The 22,422-nt window shown below is 45.6% G+C and overlaps 1 protein-coding gene across 2 annotated transcripts in view; it reads right to left on the minus strand.

Moving 5' to 3' along the window:
* The window catches only part of BLNK (B cell linker), a 75,641-nt gene extending 62,461 nt beyond the window's left edge, over positions 1-13,180 (minus strand). For both annotated transcript variants that reach the window (XM_007080123.3, XM_007080124.3), the window contains exon 1: positions 12,942-13,180. In XM_007080123.3, the coding sequence (XP_007080185.2) occupies positions 12,942-12,988 (47 nt within the window). In that variant the 5' untranslated portion in view covers positions 12,989-13,180. The remainder of the gene's footprint in view (positions 1-12,941) is intronic.
* Between the last annotated feature and the right edge of the window lie 9,242 nt (positions 13,181-22,422).

Genomic DNA, 22,422 nt, shown 5'->3' on the forward strand with positions numbered 1-22,422 from the left:
GCAGCCCTCCTGGGCCCCAGCCCCAGTCCACGGTAGGGAAATACTAGAAGGATAACATCAAGATGCCCTTTAGTGCCCCAGCTGGGCAGGTGGAAGAACTGATGGCTGCACAGTGGACCATACTGGGGTCTGAGGCAGAACAGATCCGCAATACTGGTCCTGTCTTCATTTAAAATGTCAATATTTTGGGGCATTTGGGTGGGTCATTCAGTGAAGCATCTGACTTGTGCTCAGGTCATAATCTCACAGGTCATGAGTTCCAGACCTGCATCAGCGTGGAGCCTGCTTAGGATTCTCTCCTCTCTCCTCTCTCTCTCTCTCTCTCTCTCTCTCCCTCCCTCCCCCACTCTCTTTCTCAAAATAAATTAAACAAAAAACAAAATAAGTAAATAAATAAACAATAACATTTCAATTTTTTGTTCATCATAAACTATTTTTTTTTTTTGCCTTACTTTTGATTTTTAAAGCATTATCTTGAAATACTATTTAACTTACTGATGGGTGGAGGATTTCTTCTTAAAGTTTAATGTTATCATTTTTTTTTTTTACATGAAACATATATTTGTCTTCTTTAGTCTATAAACCCTGGATGAGTGCCCACGCTGGGAAAGTCAGGTGCTGGACACAGAGCTAACTAGCTTGAGCACAAATCCTTCCCCCTGGGAATGCAGGAAAAAGGTCCTGCCACCCCCTAATCTCATGACAAAAACCTTCTGGTTTATGTGAAACCAGAGGACAAACACAGACAGAGACTGGGGGATTCTCTGATTTGCACAAAATATCTTCCTTTTGGATAATTTCTGTCTCAAAGCTGAAGTCTCTGGTTATGAACCATCATCTTGAAGCAGAATGCCACTTTTTAGTGACTAGTCTGCTATCTGCATGCGGCGGAGACTGTCCCATCCCATCGGCTGGCAGGCTTCCCTCCTCTGCCTCTCCAACCCTCTTCTAGTCCTGGCCCAGCTTCCTCATGTCCCTCCTTCCTGTGGCATCATTGGTGCTATCTTTAGATTTGCAAATTCAGCAGCAGAGGGGCCCTCTTCCTTCTAGAAAGTGAGTCCACACTGGAGATGGCACAAAAGTTTTGACAGCCCCTTCTGTGGTGGAGGAAGCCCCCCAAGGATGAGTTAGCACCACCGTCCCATTTCACAGATGCAGATACCAAGGCCCAGAGAGATCATGACGCTTGTCTTGTCTCAGACCACACAGCTTGGAAACCCTGACTCCTAGGTTTGCCTGTCATTAAGGTAGTCACAGTGAGAGAAACTTTAGTAATATCGTGGATCAATCCCCTCTTGTTGTAAGGGAGGAAACTAAGTTCTAGAGAAATGTTGCCACTGCCCCAAGATTGATTAGCAAAAGGGGCTCTTGGGTGGCTTGGTCGGTTGAGCATCTGACTTCGGCTCAGGTCATAATCCCGGGGTTCGTGAGTTCGGGCCCCACATCGAGCTCTGCACTGATGGTGCAGAGCCTGCTTGGGATTCTCTCTCTCCCCTTCTCTCTCCCCCTCTCTCTCCTCCTCCCTGCTCGTGCATGCTCTCTCTCCCAAAATAAATTTCAAAAACTTAAAAAAAAAAAAAAGATTGATTAGCTAAAGATTCCCCCAGCTCTTTCCATCACACCCTGTTCTTTCCCTTTCCACACATGGCTTGGGTCTCCTGCCAGAGGCTCAGCTTTTCCGTTGTAGGGACTGCGTCTTCCACTTTCTTGTGCCACAGCCCAGAGCCACCATGAACAGTCCCTGCTCAGGAAGCCATGCCGGTGGTCAGACTCAGATAATCAATAGTTCAATAGTAAAAGCTGGCGCTTAGTGAGCCTGTGTTATGTGCCAGGTGCTTTGCATCTACTACTTCACTTAACCCTCACGACCCTCTGAGGTAGGTCCTATTATTATCCTCATTTTTTACTGTGATTAAAAATAACTACACACCAGATTTATCATCTTAACTACCTCTAAGTGTCTAGATCAGTAGTGTTTTCGCCTACACGTTGCATATTCACATTGTTGTGATTATCCCAGTTTTAATACATGAGAAAACATTCACTCAGAGAAGTTGAGTAATTTGTCCCATGTCCTACACCTAGTTGAGAACAGCTGGGATTCAAAGTGGGGCCTTTTGACTCCAGAGCCCATGCTCCCAACCTCCCGTGAATAACCTATGCTGGCTTGTTTCAGCCTGACCCTTACCAGGGCAGGAGGGGCCATCACCACAGGCCTCTTTGGTCACCTCCATCTCTGTCCCTGGAGAAGGCATCCGATCCTTCCACCAAGCAAGCAGTCTTTACTGGGGACACATGTGCCCCCACCACCACCCTGCTGCTGGTCCTCAAGAGCTGACTTGTTGCTAGAGGGAAGCATGGGCTCTTAGGGGCCTGTCTCTATCTTTAAGGAGGGGCAGAAAACAAAGAGGACGGGACAGATGGCAGGAGGAGAGGCAGAGGGTAGTGCAGGCAGGTGGGGAGTGGGTAGGAACGTGGTCCAGGCCCTCCGGGGTCTGGGACCTCCTGAGAAGCAGGGTGGCTGGACTCACGGAGGGAGACCAGGGCACCACGTGCCCATGTCTTTTCACGGCATCCTAGTGACAAAGACTGCCCAGGAGTCCTGGCGTGGAGGGGTGCAGGCAGCTTAACTGTTAGCAACTTGTTTCTGTGGTTCTTAACCACCATTAACCAGAGAAATTAACTTGCAAGTTTCTCCAGACACTCTACCATTTTTCTTTCTTTTCTTTCTACCGCGATCTGCAAATGCTTTGTGGTTGTCTTTGGCATGTCTGAAGTGCTGATCTGGGTTATAAGTCCAACTGGGCTGACCTGCACAGGCAGGAGTAGGGATGATCCTATGAAGGCCCTGAATCCTTTTTACAAATCCTGGCACGCTTTACCCTGTCAGAGGCAGTTAGGCACGGGGCACAGCACCCTGAGACTGATGAGGTGACAAAGGAAATAGGCTAAACTAGACTCAAGAAGTTCTTAGATGATTTGCCACTTGCTGTGATAGTTTCTACTGACTTGCGGGGACTGCAGGGACACACTTTCCTTCCTCCCAGCACTGAGGAGGCCTTGCTGGTCCCCTCGCTCAGCCACTCACGAAGCAGGGAGGGACTGGGGGGAAGGGAAATCTCTTCCAAAAAACCATACATACATAAGCAGGTTGCAAAATGCAAAAAAGTTACAGGAGGCTCCTGTGTCCACAGATGGCACAGACTGTTGGTTTGGAACAGTCCCCAGAGGTCATGTTATTTAATCCTGTCACTGTGCTTGGCTTTGACATGCTCTTTGTTCTAACAAGGTGCAGACAGCTGACATTTTGCTATGTTCCCGGCCTCTCCTCAACCGGCATGAAAATTGCCCTGGGGAACTGATGATTCCCAAACAACATATTTGTAAGACGATGATGTGATGCATAATTCTAATCACATTTCAGAAACTTCCGAAAATGTAATTCTGTGTAATTCTAGAAAAGGAATGTGTTTTTAAGAATTTAAGCATGTTCTTTTATTTATTTATTTATTTATTTATTTTCACCGAGAGAGAGAGAGAGAGAGAGAGAGAGAGAGAGAGGTGGAGGTGGGGGAGAGAGACAGTGCGTGTGAGTTGGGGAAGGGCAAAGAGAATAAGAATCCTAAACAGGCTCTGTGCTCAGCAGGGGAGGGGGACTGGGGAAGGTGGAGGGGCTGACAGGAGGCTTGATCTTACTACCACGAGATCATGACCTGAACTGAAATCAAGAGTTGGATGCCTAACCAACTGACTGAGCCACCCAAGTAACCGAGCATGCTCATTTAAATTAAAAAAATTTTTTTTTAAATTTATGTATTTATTTTGAAGGAGACAGTGAGCAGGGGAGGGGGGGCAGGGAGAAAGAATCCCAAGCAGGCTCCATGTTGTCAGCCTAGAGCCCAATGCAGGGCTCGAACCCATGAGTTGTGAGATCATGACTTGATCAGAAACCAAGAGTCGGATGCCCAACAAACTGAGCCACCCAGGCACCCCAAGCATGTCCTTTTAAAGATTAACCTTGATAGGAAAAAAGGACTCTTGCCTATGTCTACATTGGCACAATATAATATTGTCACCCACTTATCTGGGCATCCCATTTTGATAGTTAAAAGCAAAGATATTTTCAGAGAGTGAAGAGTGATTTTGAGGAATGATATTTCTAGTACGTTGAAAAATTCGGCTCAGTTAAGCTCATTTCACTGGGATCTGAGTAAAAAACCCTATTGGGGAATATCACATGTAGGGATTGAAGTGGAAAGAAGCCTTGTAATTCTTAAAAACCATCCAAAAATGCTTATTAATAATACGTGAAAACACACTTTGAAACAACATCTAATTGGTGAAAAAAAATATAGCACGGGTCCCCAAGTATAATATTTTATGGTAAGTACAGAAAATAATTTCATTGTCACTTTTTTCTATGGAGGCGAAATACACCGTGTAAAATTCACCATTTCTACCGTTTCGAAGTGTGCAATTGAGCAACTTCCTGACGGGGTGCAGCCACCACCGCTATCTAGTTGCAGAGGTTTTACATCACCCCAAAAGGAAACCTCATTCCCACAAAGAGGTCATTAGCAATTTTAAAGCAGATTTCCCCCCATTTTATTTGGAGGTATTTACACAAATACCTTTTGTTTTAATCGTTTTAAGAGGTTGTTTTCAGCATGCATCAGGTATATTAGGCCCAATCATCTGTGACTGGTTTGCAAATGTGATAATCTTTGAATGTGGAGAATGGTATGAAATGAAATGAAAAGACTTTCTATTTGTAAAAAAAAAAAAAAAAAAAAAGACTTTGACCCTAAACAGGCTGTAAAGACTGCTTAAAAGGCACAATAGTCACAGATAATGACGAGGATCTGGTTTTCCAAGGATTTGGTATTTCATTTGCCATTTTCCTTTTGAAAGTGTATTTCCCAAGTTTGTATTTTATCCCACCATCGTTATTTGCACTAAAATAAGATGACTTTCCTTCCAGCCAGGTACTGAGTGTGGACACTGATATGCTTCCTGTGCCTAAGAGATTATTCTTCATCCCATAGCAGTTTACACTTTGAACCCAGTGAAGTTGTAAAGTAAACAACGACAACAAATTGAATGGGGGGGGGGGTGTCTCTAACCCTGTAGGGAGCATCCTTAACCACAGCCCCCCACACCCAACTCCCTTTGCTTAGGCGTGGTCTCCCTCCTCCAGACTTTCCCTCCTTATCACCTGTTCTTTCCTGAACAAAGTCCCATTCTTTCAGCTAACAGTTGTGGACTGAGCCACCTCTGTGCAGGAGAGAAAAGCCCAGCTATCTGCCCTCCAGCCTCAGGGATGTTGGTGACAGATAGTGCCTTAATGCCTTAACCTATTACCCTCGGTGAGCTTTCATTTTGAACCAGGACTCTGAGACACTGCCTTATCCCGCATGGATGCCTCTTTAATGACACAATTTGGGAAAGCCCCGGCCAGGAGGGACTTGGGGGAAGGAAGCATCCACGGATCTCTTCCTCTCTGTTTAACATATTCACTGCTACAACACCCCTGTTATGTTATATGTTATTATAATAATGTATGATATTACTTTCCAGATGAAAAGGTTGAGGCGAAAAGGGATTACATGACCCTTTCAAAGACCATGAGCTAGTAAGTACAGAGAAGTATTCAAATCCAGGCCTGCCTGATTTCAAAGATCCTATTCTTTCCAGTATGGCAAAAACACCTTTCTGAGCACTTCTTAAATTATACCACGTTGGTCCTGTATGCTCGGTCTGTGCGTGAGACCAACTCTTCTCTTTATAATTACAGCTCACTCTCAGACTACACAAACGACTGTGGGAACCTTCTTGGAAAAACATGTATCCATAGATATCAAATGTGCTGGGTCAGCACAGAATTCAAGTGCAGACCAGGAAACCTGTAAGAGCCTGAAATACTGACGGGCATGGTTCTGTAGGGGTTTCTGGGGTTTCTCACTAGTAAATTAGTTCTTTTAGTTAAAAAAAAATGTCTAGGGGCGCCTGGGTGGCTCAGTCGGTTAAGCGCCCAACTTCGGCTCAGGTCATGATCTCGCAGTTCGTGAGTTCCAGCCACACAATGGGCTCTGTGCTGACGGCCTGGAGCCTGCTTTGGATTCTGTGTCTCCCTCTCTCTCTGCCCCTCCCTCACTCACACACTCTCTCTCTCTCTCAAGAAATAAATAAACATAAAAAAATTTTTTTTAATATCTAGGGCAAATACAGAATATAGACTAACCTGGACCAACCTCTATTGGTCAACACCTGACACAGGGTAAAAAAAAAAAAAAAAAAGAGGGAGTGGCCTATGTACTCCCTTCTCCCAGCAGGCAAACAGAGAGCGACGGTTCTGGAGAAGGATCGGCTGGCTATGTGAGCTCCAACAGTGACTTCACCTCTCTGGGCCTTAGGTTTCTTGCCTCAGAAATAAAGTTGCTAAAGAGACGGCCTCTCAAGTCCTCGCCAGGAGACCTGTGTGATCTGGATGGGGGCTTCTCCGCTGCTGTCCGTGTCCTTCCACAGAGAAGGGGGAGCAGGCTCAGCTGGCGTGGCTCAGGGAACCTGTGACCAGAACTGACTACATCATTTCTAGGGGCCCAGGAAGTCCAGCAAGCGTGTGCAGTGAGAACACTGAAGCTGTCCTTGAGGCTTAGACATCAACGGCCCTGAGCAAACAGAGAGACACAGGGCCACCTTAAAGAAGCAGAAAGGCTGACACAGAAGAGGGGCTGACAGAGGGGAATCACAAAGCAAGAGATACATGCGTCCGATGGGGAGAGAGTGGCAGCCCCTCTGACCATTATCCAACAGAGACAGAGTCTGGTTAAGCAGACTCAGATGGTTTCCCTGGCAAGGTCATAGCCATAGTGGGCAAGGGCACTGCAGCCCTTTGGCTTGGAAGCAGGATCTGGGGTCACCCATGAGCCTGAGCATCTGACACTACAACACGCAGCAGCCCCACACCAGCCTGGACCCCTTGCACGCATACCCTCTCATCATTCCCAATAGTGTAAGAGGATCACACCAACTGCTCACCTCTGGATAAGGCCAACACCAACTTAAAGAGTCATGGGAGGCTGGATAGAGGACTCCTTTCTACTAAAGCTGGAATAAACTCTTTTAAAAAAAAGTTGCACCCTCAAAACCCAGCCATCAGTTTCACAAAATATACACCAGTGGCCACGGGGCGATCAGGCAAGAAAGGGTGAATTGTGCTGCAGAAACTATCCAAGGTGATGGCAGAGTTATTTGGATCCGTGCCTCACGGTGCTGCAGCATCTTCACATGGGACTGAGAAGACATTAAAGGGTGGACCGATACATAGCGTCTCATCCCCCACACCTCAACCTGTCTTTTATCCCGAAACATTCTACCCATGGACCTCAGGGCAACGCATTCTGCTCTAGGACAGACACAGCATACCCACCTCTGTCCAGTTTGGCTATAGGATCAGATCTATAAGCCCTTGGACTTCCTAATAGCTATGTTACCACTTAATTGGCTTTTTATCCCAACTCTAAGGATTTCCACTCATGGTTTACCTGGTCTGCTTACAGAGGTAGAAACAGAGACTATTCCAAGATGACCTTATGCCTGGAGATCTTTCCTGCTCTCGTTTCTCTGGAGAGAACAACATATACCCCATTGGTGCATATCATTTGTGGAATCTAGTTTTATTTGACCCTAAAATTTTTTTAAAATAGTAACTCATTGAAATATAGGCCCCAGCACCTCTAGCCCTTCTCCTTGGCAACCCCTCACCCAAACCGTCCCAGATAGAGGAATATCAGAAGGCTTATCAATTGCAAAGATATATATTCTAAACTTTAAACACATACCATCTCTATAAGAATATACAAATGAAGAGGGGCTTCCTGTTCGAGACAGAATTCATTTACTTGGCCTAAATCAGTTTCTCAACAGCAGCTCTATTGAAATTTTTGGCGATTCTTTGCTGTGAGTACTGCTCTGTAAGTGTAGGATGCTTACCAGCACCTCTGGCGTCTACCTGTTGGTGCCAGCAGCACCCCCTCCACATTTGTGATGATCAAGTGTCCCCTGGGGGACGAAAGTGCCCCTGGTGGAGAAGCACCGATCTAAATGATGCAGCCAGGCCTTCGCGGAGGGCAGCAGAAGGAGGCTTCCGTGGAGTCTCTAAAAAGCCACAGAGACCTTTCCGTTTCCCTGCTACAAGCTATCATTCAATTTTTTTTCCTATTCATATTCTTTGTTTTAAAGTTTACTTATTTATTTCGAGAGAGAAGTGAGCAAGCATGAGCGGGGGAGGGACAGAGAGAGAGGGAGAGAGAACCCCTAGCGGACTCTGTGCTGTCAAGGCAGAGCCCGACACGGGACTCCATCTCACAAACCATGAGACCATGACCCGAGCCAAAATCAAGACTTGACGCTCAACTGACTGAGCCCCCCAGGCGCCCCTCCTATTCGTATTCTTTAACCAGCCTAGATTCCTTGATGCTGCTGCATGTGGGCAAGAGGAAGATCCTCTTTGAAAATGAACCAAACAGTAAATTCTCCACTGAACAGATGAGGTTCGTCATCCGTGGGGGAAAATCAAGAGACTATCTGTAAATGTCTGCCTGAAGTTCTCTGGAGAGACCTACTCCAGAACTACTCTCTGGAGTAGTACCAGCCCAGTCTCCTCCAATTCCGTGATGTAGGAGTCTTGGCTGGAATGTAATTGTGGTTCCATCCTTGCGAACCTAATTAAGTGTATCACAGCCCACTTCGAGACCAGTTGCGTGAAAAGAAGGGAGTTGTTCAGCTATGGTACCCTGGCGATCACTGGATCCAGGACAGAGGGTGCTTTGGACACGTGGACTCTGGTTTAGGGTTTTCCTGGTACAACCATGCCCAGAGTGGGTGAGAAAGAGTGCCCCGAGTTTCCCTAGCCAATGACACTGAAAGCTACAAATACTAAGCAAATTCTCGTAACGTGGCTCCAGGGTAGCTTGCCCACAAGGAGAAAGAGGCCTTGTCTGAGGAGTCCATCCATTGGTGTGACACAAGAAGTCCCAGTTGAGCAGTTTCTCGGCTGACATAATGCAGATGGGCAGTGTGAAGAGAAATACTTCCTGGGAAGTCTATCTTGTCTCTACCATTAGATGCTGTGCCTTCTTTTTCCTTCCCTCACGAGCACAGGCCTCTTCCCCAAGCTTATAAAGAATGAGAAGAGAGATGCTCCCAGACACATGTATGTTCAAGAGTTGCTCTACCCATCATGAGGCCCTGGGCACCTTCCTGCTCTGCTTGCCATTCTAATTCAAAGGGGTTGGGTCCATTACCGTGAGGAGAAAGAGAGACCGCAAATGGTCACTCATGATATGTGGGTTGAAGTACTGGCTATTGTGTTTACTTTTTATTTACTTGTTATACTGACCATGAAGCCAATGCCATTCTTGGCACGTCAGCCCATGTTGTCTTACTTCATCTTCACAAAAAGGCTGTGAGGAAGGCATCTCTAGTTTTGACACCTGAGGAAACTGAAGCTTACGGAAGTTGAGTGACTTCCTCAGGACCCATATGCTAGCAATGGGCCATTGAAATTCAGCCCTTTTGAGCTCCAATTGCATTGTCCTTCTAAATACGTCACAGCAACTTTCTAGGTGACCTTGATGGATGCTGTGTAGTTGTGTTTTCTGACCTCACTGTTTAGGGATGGACAGCTTTCAAAGATGGATGATTCAGTCAGGAAACGTCTCCTGAAGGCCTTGGGATAAAATCATTGAAAGCTGTCTATCTTTAAACAGTAGGGTCAGAGAATAGTCTCCATGCCTAAACGATCACACGGCATTAGAGCCGAGAGGGGCTTCGGGAATTGGCTCGTCCAAACTCGGCATTTGCAGATGGGGGACACAGGAGAGGGGAGGACTTATCCAGGGTGGCGTGGTAGAAAAGCCATACATGGAATATACGGAAGCTTCATTAAAGAAAGACTACAGGGTGCAGTAGGTGAATGGGGGTGCAGAGAGGGATGAATTAGAGTTAGGGTTGATGACGATGCAATTGACGGAAATAGGGAGGCTCAGAGATGGAGCTAGTGGCAGAGAGGTGAAAATAAGGTGAATTTCTTTCCTTTTTTAAAAAAGTATTTTCTACACCTAGTTGTGGGACTTGAACTCACGGCCCCAAGATGATGAGTCACATGTTCTACCTACTGAGCCAACCAGATGCCCTGGTGAATTTGTTTCTGAAGAATTGAACTTGAAAAGCCAAGTAACTGGAAATTCCAAGTGAAGATTCCAAGACCTGAGGAGAGAAGTCATGTCCCAGAAGCTGTGAAATTACATCTCCAAGTGAGAGTCCTGGCAGTGAGATCCGGACACCCAAGACAGGGCTCTGCTGTGCTCGACAGATTTTTAGCCACTCAGGTTAAGGCAGAGGAAGGGTGTTTGTCACATCTACAGTCCTTGCAAAGCTAAATGCCACACGTGTCACAATCAATAGGTAAAATAACCAAAATGGCCACAAAGAAGAACTGAAATGAACATAAACTTTACCTAGGATCAATGCAAAGTTCTGCGTTTATGTTCAGGAAATCAGTTGCACAACTACGGAATTAAGAAGAAAGAATAGCAGTGATATTAATGACTGCCAGTTTTAATCTAACAGTTATTATGTTCCAGGATCACTATGTGCCCTTGATGGACACCCACCATCTCTCTATTTTTGTGGCTAAGAGTTTAGGCAAAGTCTCATATAAATTTTGATAAACCAAAGGATATAAACACAGCTCTTCACTTATACTGTCACCTGGTACCAAATAATTGCAGTTAGGCAACTTTCCGAATCGGTGTCAGTCAGGACAGAGGCCACAAATCACAGGGATCAAGTATTTCATTTCCCTATTCTTTGACATCCCACCTAATTACAGAAAAGATTTAAGGTGGTGCTTCAAGTCCATCATGTTTACAATTTCCTGTCTTTGAAAAGCTCCGCGTCGGCAGTGCACATTTTACCAAAACAGGCCAATTCTGTAAAGACAACTGAGTAACCAAGTGGAAAAAAATTTACTTCTGCTTCAGCGGATGAGTGTAGTGTATGATTATCCACAATATAATTTTGGTTTCCCGCCCTATAATCTATGGTTGTATACTGCCTATTGACCACTCACTCTGTGATTAAGCTGGACTTTGTCCCAGGGGGCAGAGGGTGGAGCTCATATGATGATTCAGGTTCTATTCCCTTTCCTTATTTAAATTCCCAGCTGGATTTCCTAAAAGAGGTTCTAAGGCTTAGCGTAGCTCCAGGTTATGGAATGTCTGGAAAGGACTATATAAAACCCTCTTGCTCATTTGAGAGAAGCCCTAATATCCATGCCTTGTTGGTTTCTTTGGCATGTCTTTCCTACACTCTTTTCCTTTCACTTCTTACTGCTGTGCCTCAAGTCCAGGCCTATGGCACTAGATGCTTAGGCTGCTTAACTGGCCCCATTACAGAGTATCCCTGCCCCCTATTACATGCTTGCTGTCATGCCATTTCTATTCCTGTAAACCATTCTCTAACTCCCTGTGGTTAGAGCCCTCACTGTCCTTTGTGAGCTGACCCCTCCCTACACATCCCAATTTACCAGGACCTTCTGGTTCCATACACCCTACTCCATAGTCTCTGTTGGACAGAACACTCTCATCATCCCACCAATGGACTGTGTTCAAGTCCAGTTCCAAGTTGCGTTTCTCTATTTCCTCCCTCCCGGCTCATTGTTTTTCCTCCAATTCTCACCCTACTTTTGTCTTACTTGCCTCTCAAACCTAGCTCTTGAAGCATTTTCTCCATGAAATCTTTCTCAGCTACTCCAATTCCCTTCTTATCTTCATTTAGTCTCTTACTACTTTCATTGATTCATCTGACACCCCCCCCCCCCCCCGCCATGAGAGTGTAGTGACTCAAGACCAAGGGAAAGACTGAGGTACCTTCTTGGCCCCTGTCAGTGCAGGTCAAACCAAAGTACCCAACAACACACCCTTGAAATGGCTGACCGTGCTGATGGAGCCTACTGGTCCCAGATCAGCAGTTCATTTCAAAACACCATTTACCGAACACCTAACCGGTATAGGATCCAAATTCTCACTGTGAAGGGCGGTCACTCTGTAAATTCCAGACTCATTTCTCTTAAATTTTGTCTCAAAACCTCTAATTGTCTAGCTCTTTATTATTTGTGATAATTTACTTGTTGCACGTGTCACATCACCCATGACAAACTGAAGGTCAAAGTGGTAGTCGGAATATAAAACACTCACTGAACATTTAAAATTTCCAATCTCCAACAACCATGATGCTGTTACCATGAACTAAAAAGATCTTCAAAATAAAAAGTTGGGATACTGTCTTTTCCACAGCTCAGAGGAGTTGTTTGATTCCTGCCCCTTGGGCCACTTCTGGTTTTTAATTTCTAAGTGGCTTTTTATTAGATAATTGCTATAGTGACAAAATAACACTGGAAAAACAGATCTCATGTCCCCACACAATTGTGATATCCACCCACAAAATAAATAAGAGACAACTGCAATGAATACAAATGATTACAACCATCTTTAAACATTAAATAGTAATCCACAATGAAATGGTTGAGATTCAGATTAGACAAATGCATCCTTCGAATAATTTGTTGTATTCAGGCTCTGAAAGCTGAACTTCAGTAGAATCTAAGTCCTTGGATTTTCTTTTTTACCGTCTCCCCAGGGCTTCCTACATGCATCTTTCAATGACAAAAGCCAGCTAGAATAAGCCCACTTGTTCCTACATATTTCTTTAAAAACTCAGGGTACTTCTCTATAGCAATTGCCACCCACTGCCTTACAACTAGCAAAGTATTCCAGGATTTCAGTTTTTCTCAGAATCAGTAGATCATTAAAAAAAAAAAAAAAAAAAAAAAAAAAAAAAAAAAAGGAAGGAGAAGTATTGGATGGGGAAAATCTTACCTCAACTTCTGACTGGCAGGGACAGTTATTTTGTTAAGCTTGTCCATTCTTTTTGTTAATTATAAGAGCCACGAATAACCGTCAGTGGTAAGGTCAGCAGTCACTGGCCCTCCTAGGGAGTAGCATGGTAAGCCTTTGATCTCAAGGGTCCCAGTCACTTGAGTCTGATTTCCGAGAGAGTGCAGGCTGCTGGCAGACACCTACACTAGGGAGAAGTAAAACTTGCTCGAGCACATAGTCAAGTTTCATGTTTCTACACAATCATGTGATCTGGGTAGCCAGCCAGCTCGGCTGATTACTCCACGTTGTGTAAACTTTAATAGTGAAACCTATTGGACATGCAAATTTCTTTCCAGCTGCTTTCTTTTATAACCAGATTTGTAATCAGGTCAGGACGGGCTTCTGGCTGGTCACTACTTCCTGTTGTCCCAAACACATATAGTCCCTGTTTTCAGCAGGTGTCATTCTGTCCCCAGTAGCTTCCTGGGCTCAAGAAAAAGCAGAATAATCAATTCTCAGGTCTCTTTGGGACTTTCTGCTCATTTGCATAAATTTATGGATAAACTTTTCCACTTAAAGAACCATGATATGAAAATAGCATTTCTGTACTGTCATTTAGCGAGCAGAAGGCAGTTTAAGATCAGGGAGGAAGAAAATGAGAGAAACGGTTCCTTTTATGCCTGGCACGCTTCCCTGTAGCCAGCAAGCACACCCTGCTCACCTTGGTGAGGAAGGTGCACATTTACCACATTTGCCCAGGTGACCAGTCCTCTTCTGGGTCTGAAGAATACAGAGAAAGGACAGAGTAGAGGTTCCAAGTTGCCTCTTCTGGTACAGACCCCAGGTCTGGCTGAAGATAGAGGGGGAAGGAGAGGAAGAGAAGAACTGAAGGAGATGGGGTGGGGGAGTGAAGAAGAGAAGGGAAAAGAGGAGGAGGAAGAGGGGAAGAGGAGGAAGGAAGGGGGAGAAGGTGGAAGGAGGAGGGGAGGAAAGAGGAAGAGGAGGAGGGGAAGGAGGTGGAGGAAGAGGGGAGGGAGGTGGAGGAGGGGAGGAGGAGGAGGGGAGGGAGATGGAGGAGGAGGAGGGGAGGAGGAGGAGGGGAGGGAGGAGGAGGAGGAGGGGAGGGAGATGGAGGAGGAGGGGAGGGAGATGGAGGAGGAGGAGGGGAGGAGGAGGAGGGGAGGGAGGAGGAGGAGGAGGGGAGGGAGATGGAGGAGGAGGGGAGGGAGATGGAGGAGGAGGGGAGGGAGATGGAGGAGGAAGAGGGGAGGGAGGAGGAGGAGGGGAGGGAGATGGAGGAGGAGGAGGGGAGGAGGAGGAGGGGAGGGAGGAGGAGGAGGAGGGGAGGGAGATGGAGGAGGAGGGGAGGGAGATGGAGGAGGAGGAGGGGAGGAGGAGGAGGGGAGGGAGGAGGAGGAGGAGGGGAGGGAGATGGAGGAGGAGGGGAGGGAGATGGAGGAGGAGGGGAGGGAGATGGAGGAGGAAGAGGGGAGGGAGGAGGAGGAGGGGAGGGAGATGGAGGAGGAGGAGGGGAGGAGGAGGAGGGGAGGGAGGAGGAGGAGGAGGGGAGGGAGATGGAGGAGGAGGGGAGGGAGATGGAGGAGGAGGAGGGGAGGAGGAGGAGGGGAGGGAGGAGGAGGAGGAGGGGAGGGAGATGGAGGAGGAGGGGAGGGAGATGGAGGAGGAGGAGGGGAGGAGGAGGAGGGGAGGGAGGAGGAGGAGGAGGGGAGGGAGATGGAGGAGGAGGGGAGGGAGATGGAGGAGGAGGAGGGGAGGAGGAGGAGGGGAGGGAGGAGGAGGAGGAGGGGAGGGAGATGGAGGAGGAGGGGAGGGAGATGGAGGAGGAGGAGGGGAGGAGGAGGAGGGGAGGGAGGAGGAGGAGGAGGGGAGGGAGATGGAGGAGGAGGGGAGGGAGATGGAGGAGGAGGAGGGGAGGAGGAGGAGGGGAGGGAGGAGGAGGAGGAGGGGAGGGAGATGGAGGAGGAGGGGAGGGAGATGGAGGAGGAGGAGGGGAGGAGGAGGAGGGGAGGGAGGAGGAGGAGGAGGGGAGGGAGATGGAGGAGGAGGGGAGGGAGATGGAGGAGGAGGGGAGGGAGATGGAGGAGGAGGGGAGGGAGATGGAGGAGGAGGGGAGGGAGATGGAGGAGGAGGGGAGGGAGATGGAGGAGGAGGGGAGGGAGATGGAGGAGGAGGGGAGGGAGATGGAGGAGGAGGGGAGGGAGATGGAGGAGGAGGGGAGGGAGATGGAGGAGGAGGGGAGGGAGATGGAGGAGGAAGAGGGGAGGGAGGAGGAGGAGGGGAGGGAGATGGAGGAGGAGGAGGGGAGGAGGAGGAGGGGAGGGAGGAGGAGGAGGAGGGGAGGGAGATGGAGGAGGAGGGGAGGGAGATGGAGGAGGAGGAGGGGAGGAGGAGGAGGGGAGGGGAGGAGGAGGAGGAGGGGAGGGAGATGGAGGAGGAGGGGAGGGAGATGGAGGAGGAGGAAGGGAGGGAGGAGGAGGAGGGGAGGGAGATGGAGGAGGAGGAAGGGAGGGAGGAGGAAGAGGGGAGGGAGGAGGAGGAGAAGGAGCAGTGGTACTGGCAGAGGTGGAAGTCGTAGGTGGATTTCTTCCCTTCTCTACTTCTTCTTTGTACAAACAGAAGTTCTGTATTTCTCTAGGTAAAGCTTGATTATTCATGTACTACCTCTGAATTTCTAGTTCGACCAGATGATCAGGAGCAGAATCCTCAGAGCTATTAAAGGGTGGGGCCCTTCTGCTTGGCCAAGCCACTGAATTGGCCAGGCTAGCAAGGGAGCAGACGATCTTTCACAAGAAAAATGCAAGCACTTGCGTCTTCCAGTTGTTTATTTTCTCCAAACAAGCAGCTCAATTTGCTTGCAGTGTATCCCGAAAGAGCTCTAAACCCACCCCTGCCATCCTCTCTCCATAGTTCTTAACTGAAAGAAACTAGTAGACCAGGATGGTGAAGGCTATTGCAACATCATCAAGGATTAAGAAAATCAAGCTTCACTGAATGGGATGATGATAGCCTGTGTCTTCTAAATTACTGTAAAGTGCACCCCATCAGCCACTTGACTTTTCTGTCAACCAACAACTCTGTTTAGCACCTGGACTGGCAACTTCTTATTTCCCCAGAGAAAAAAAAGCAGGGGCAAGAGTCACACTTCTGCTTTTTCTTTTTACAGCCACTTGTCTTTCTTCTTTTTTTTACTGTATTTGGTCTGACATAATAAAAATGAGAGTCTGCTTTTCCAGACTGGACATTTTGCCCCATGTAGTGTGTAGTGTGACGGCCATATTGTTCCAGGCTGCCATTACTGGTCTGTAGCTGCAACCAGCTTACGCAGAAGATCAGTGAAAACATGGAAATTGAGGATACCAAGTCTTAGCTGATTACTTGTGAAAAGAATGAGGCCACACATGGTTTCCACAGCACACGGAGAACAACATAGCATAATAAACAGTTGTGACTTGCACAGCACAGTGCATATGAGTTTTAATCACTAGATGAACAGATGAAAAATGGATAGTCCCAACCAACCTTAAAGAAAATTTGGAACTCTAACACACTGTTGATAAAAATACAAGTGGGTGCAATCACTCTGGGAACACTTTGGTATCACCAAAGCAATTTAGATCATAGACATGATGAAATAGTACGAATATACCATGTACACCAAGGTCACATGCAAGAATTGTCACAGAAGCACCATTTTTAATAGAAAATTCAAAAACAGTGGAAATAACACAATTGCCGATCAATGGGAAAATGAATAAATTAATTGTGGTCTCTGGATGCAATGGAGTACTATTCAACAGTGAAAATGAGTGAAGTACAATTGCATAAGTATGGATAAATAACAAAATAATTTGGGCAAGAAAGGCAAGTTAAAGAAGATCACAGACCTTGACCTTGGGTGAATCACTTATCCTTGACCTTGGGTGAATCACTTAGTCTCCCTGACCTCAGCTCATCTTCCGAGGACAGAAAGCGGATTCAAGGAGAGCTCAGACTCCTTCTTGGTATCTGAACACTGGCTCATGTGCACAGAAGTTAGATTACACCAATCGCAACACCCTCATGGTGTCCAGAAGAGAAGCTTCTGATGGTCTTTGCCAGATTGCTTCCCAATGACGCACTAGATGGTTGTGGCACTTTACAGAGCCTTGGAAGTAGTCCAAGTCTTCACTGGAACGGAAAGTTCAGCTACTCTGCTCTGCCACCCACCTGCTGATGGCTTTTCCCCTGCCAGGGCTGGTTTAGACACACCGCCAGAGTAGGCAAGGGGTGATGTTGGCACTATGGTTCTGCGGTTCTAGCCGTAACCTACTTCCATGATGGTCAGCCTCACAGCAGCTAGGAGGGGGCTACTGTTTATCATTCCCATTTATGATGTGAAGTCTGAGCCTCAGAAAGGTGACATTACTTACCTAGGGCCATCTAGTCTTCCTGCCCCCTAAGCCAGGCCCCAAACACCCAAACCATTCCGTCTTTTTTCCTCTCTTGTGCTGGCCCTCTTTGTTGGGCTGGAGTGGGGTGGGTGTCTTGTAGGAACAGTGGCCCTGGTAGCTTTCTGACACTGCAGGCCAAAGTAGTTGTTGGTCAGACCTATGCCTAGTTAACTTGTGAATGTTAGTTAAGGGCCCAGATGGAAGAAGGTTTGGGGGGAAGCTAAGGGAGGAAGCCTGGCACACAGAAAGCAAGTGGAAGAAAACAGCAAAAGAGGCCAGAAAAGGCAGAGAGAGAAAAGGAAGTGTGGCAGATGCTGACAGTCTGTTCCCCTCCTTTGCGGGGAGCAGGGTCAGAAAGGAAGAAGAGAACACATCTGTGACTTGAGCAAATGGGCAAAGGCTCTTTTCAGCCCAAGGTTCGCTTTTGGTGAGACCAGTCTGCTCCCTATTTTACCTATTCAGTAAACTCAGAATTCTGTATGTCAAATTGGCCAGGAATGCAACATCTGTATTACTAGGAGAATAGCTTGGATGATAATAGCCTTCACTCTTGTATCAGTCCAAGTCCCCGGTTGGAAGGAACATTAGAGTAGCCTATTGTCAGGATGGACAACTCTTGGTCAATGTGCCATCACCTCTTCCCTTACCTCCAGCCCTCAGAGCCAATCTGACGACAAGATTCTTTGTAGCATGTGTACTGTCACCCTGCTCTCATGCCAGCCTGGGCCCTTGCTGGATAACCACTCAGCCTCCTACTGCTTCTTCGTAGCCAGATCCACCCTCATTCTCATTCCCAGCCCACGTTCCCAGCTGATGACTCTTCTTAAGGACTACAGAGGCTTTCGCCTTCTTCTAGAACCAAGTACGAATGTCATTCATGCCCCTCTGCAACTGAGTCTCCACCTAGGAACCATCTTATTCCTCACAACTTCTGGGCAGGTGAGCATCCCTTTGGGGGTTTTCAAACTCTTTTCTCCACGTCAGTCACACAGCCCAACCACGAGCCAGGAGCAGGGTGGGAGGCAGATATGTGGAGTCGGAGGCAACTAGGAGGCCAGATTGTTCCCATCAGTCAGGGCCATGATGAAGCCAGAGAATAGGCAAGGGTAGAGGGTGTGGAGTGCTCTCTCCAAGGAATGGGAGTGTCAGAGATGCGGAGAGCCAAGGTAAGGCTCACTGCCTCTAGGGGTCGAGGTCCTGGAGGCCAGAAGTCCTTGGTAGCAGATGCTCTGATTGATTACAATTTTCTGTTATCTTCTGTTGAGTGAAGCTTTACTAGTTCCTAGTCTTCCTACCCAGGCAGTCCACCTGGATTTAAAGGGCTGCAAAACAAAAGCAGACTTGAGCAAATGGGGAGACATTCCGTGTTTGTGGGTATGACTCAATATCATGCAGGTTTCCATTATCTCCAATTTAATATATAAATTCAATATGATGCCAAAAGATAAAACTAGATTCAAACCTCAAACCATTTACCAAAAACAACTCCTAATGGATCATAGAGCTAAGTGTAAGAAGGAAGAAAATATAGTTGAATTTGACAACCTTCTCTATGACTTAAAATCCAGAGGTAATAAAAGAAAAAGTTGATAAATTTGACCTGAGAAACATAAAGAAACTTTTTCACAGCATAAAAACCATCATAAGCAGCATCAAAAGACAAAGGACAAATTGGGAATAAAGTGTTGGATAATGTATCATAGATAACAAATACAGAGATGTCTAAAGATAATATTAGTACTATGTACAGAGCAAATAGAGATATGTATCTCTAATAGGTAAAAAGCTCCTAAAATTGAGATGAAAAAAATAAAATCCAACACAAAAAGTGGCCAAAACCCATGACCATGAAAGGTAAGAGGTCTTTGAGTGGATGAAAAGATGCTCAACCACACTCCTATTAAAAGAAAGACTATCACCACGATAGTAAATATCTCACATATCAGATTGGCCAAAATTCAAAAGTCTGATGCTAGGGAGCTCTGAGGACACAGACACCCTTTGCTTACAACACAGTACAGTCCTCATGGAGCGCCACTGGACGTCCCTAACAAAATTGCATGAATTTACCTTCTGGCTCAGCCACCTCCCTTTTAGGACCTTACCCTGCAGATACACACACATGCACACACATGCACATGCAATGTCTCCACACAGTTATTTATTATAAGTTTTTGCCTGTTTGTTTTTTGTTTTTTTGCAGCAGAAGATTGGGAAACCTAAATGGCTATCAATGGGGTCTGTCTGGTTAAAGAAATTTTGGCCCATCTTTATAGAGGAGTTCAGTGTAACCATACAAAAAGGTGTGAATTCCAGGATTTGGTAATAGAGTAGACAGCTATTTTTTTTTTTTAAACAAGAAGGTAGAGGAAGTTTATACACACACACTTACTCTGAAAAAATAAACAAACATGGGAAGGATAAAACCAGCAGCTAATGAAAATAGTTACCAACAGGAGGCAAAAGGGAGATGAAAACAGAGCAGAAGTGATAAGGTTGGATATAGATTCTCTGGATCTTTTTATGGAGTTTTGACCTTTTTTTTTTTTTTTAATGTTTGTTTATTTTTGAGAGACAGAGACAGAGTGTGAGCAGGGGAGGGGCAGAGGGAGAGGGAGACACAGAATCCAAAGCAGGCTCCAGGCTCTGAGCTGTCAGCTCGGAGCCCAAAGTGGGGCTCAAACTCACGAACTGTGAGATCATGACCTGAGCTGAAGTTGGATGCTTAACCGACTGAACCATCCAGGCGCCCCTGGAGTTTTGACGTTTAAACTAGGCTTGACATATCTTAAAAACAAAATTAAGGCAAAAATTTTTAAAAAAGGCAAACCTTACATATGTAAATAAACAGCAACAAATGAATGAAAGGTAACATCACAGAGAAGAGGATTATCTTGACTTTTGAACGCAGTCCTCTGTATACGCTCAATAAAATATATTCTAAGAATGGAAATAACTGCAAAGAATTCTCAAGTTCCACTTACTACTTTTACTTTTAGTAATAAAACATGCATTGTTAATTTTTAAATACTATCAAGCTCTGAAAAGGCATGGAGGGACCTCAGATTACTAAGCGAAAGAAGCCAATCTGAAAAGGCTACACGCTGTATGGTTGCAACTATGGAACATTCTGGAAAAGGCAAATTGGTGGAGAGAGTAAAAAGATCAGTGGTTACCACTTCTATAGTCGCTTCCATATTGTTTCTCCCATCCCAGTTTCAAGTCTTATCTATCTCCAAATAGATCCCTGGCCTCCCCATGGCTCACCAACATTTCCTTTACTGCTATCCCTGGAACAGTTCCTCTGGATGACGATATCCAACTGCAGGATAGGGCCCAGATTACCCAGACTGCAAGGTGCCTTGAAATTGGATTACATTTCAACCATAATTTGTCCGGTCTGGAATAGGCCTTACACAGCGAGTTACCAGATTTAGCAAGTAAAAATATAGAATTCCCAGATAAATTTTAGATAACCAACAGAAACTTTCTTAGTAAAACCATGTCCCAAATATTGCATCATGTCCTATATTTTACCTAGCAACGCTAAGATGTGGAAATCAAGGACCAGAGGGTGAAATGACTTGCAAAAGTCCATTTTAGAGAAAGACCCCAAACCAGAAAAAAAGCAATAGCAGAAAGAACTAAGATCTCCTTACTCCCAACCAATGAACGGCGTGTTCTGTTTTGCAAAGTCAACAATGTCTGTGGTCAAGACATGTTGAATCAGAGCAAGGAATCAGATTGCTTACGAAAAAATGTATAGTGCCTTTCTATTTATTTATTCTATTTATTTAACCTAAAAATTTTGTCCCCAGAGCAAAATGGCTTAAAACTCCAACGGCAGGTTACCTGAATGGAAGAATTCCAATTCCCTTTTTAGAAACCGGAAACATCCAAGCATGCGTGTGCCAGCCTGAAGTCAGAATGAAAAAGTGCAGTTAGATCACTATCATCCTCCCAGAGAGTGACTTCTTGTCTCATGTGATTTCAACATTTTGCTCTTTTGTAAGTCAGAGGACCCTCGTGTAAAATGTAACAAATATTTATAGAAAGCGACGTTCTATAAAGAAATCTTCCTAAATGTTCTGTAACAGCACTAAAGAGATCTTTCAAATCAATAAGTAAATGGCTGATCCCCCAATAGAAAAGTGAGCAGAGAGCACAAAAAGTCAACTTACAAAAGGAAGGGTGCAAGTGGCTGATGAGGAAGCTGGCGATCTCACTAAAGCAAAGAAACAAATTAAAGCAAGTATAAGTACCATTTTCTTTTAACCTATCAGATTGGTTCAGCTTTTAAAAAGTGATTGGCTTCAGGTTTGTCAAAGGCATTGTTAAATGGGTACTCTTGTGGCTGACAGGGCTCCAGATTGAAAGAAACCTCCCAGAAGACAACTTGGTCATGTGCATCAGGATTCTTAAAATGTTGACATGCTCAAAAGAATAAAATAAAATTTTAGAAAATTTTCCCAAGTGGAGAGTTATTTATAATAGTGCAGGATTAGGAATTGTATACTCATCTAACAATAATGTAGTAACATTATAAATTATGATATGTCCATAAAATAGGATGTTCTGTAGCCACTAAAAGCACTATTTTCAAGTAAGTTACAATGATACAAGAAAATCTTCATAATGCATTGGCAAAAAAATAAATGAATAAATAAAAGTGTGACCTGAAACTGTCCATACAGCATGATTCAGGTTTTATAATTACATGCATACAAACAGAACAGACTGGCATATGATTATCTCTGGCGATCATTGCATCCACTTCAAAAATGTCCCTAAATTCTACAATGGATCTTTGTTCCACCTAGAACTAGGATAAAGAAGGAAAAGATGTTTGTTAAGCAGGTAAAATATTGCTACCTTGTATTAGCTTCCTAGAGTTTCTGTAACAAATTATCACCCATTTGGTGGCTTAAAACAACAGAAACTTATTCTCTCGCCGTTCTGGAGCCCACAGTTCAAAATCAAGGTGTGAGCAGGGCTGTGCTTCCTCTGAAGTCTCTGGGGGTGTATCCTTC

This window comes from Panthera tigris, chromosome D2 (assembly GCF_018350195.1).
Source record: "Panthera tigris isolate Pti1 chromosome D2, P.tigris_Pti1_mat1.1, whole genome shotgun sequence".
NCBI lineage: Eukaryota > Metazoa > Chordata > Mammalia > Carnivora > Felidae > Panthera > Panthera tigris.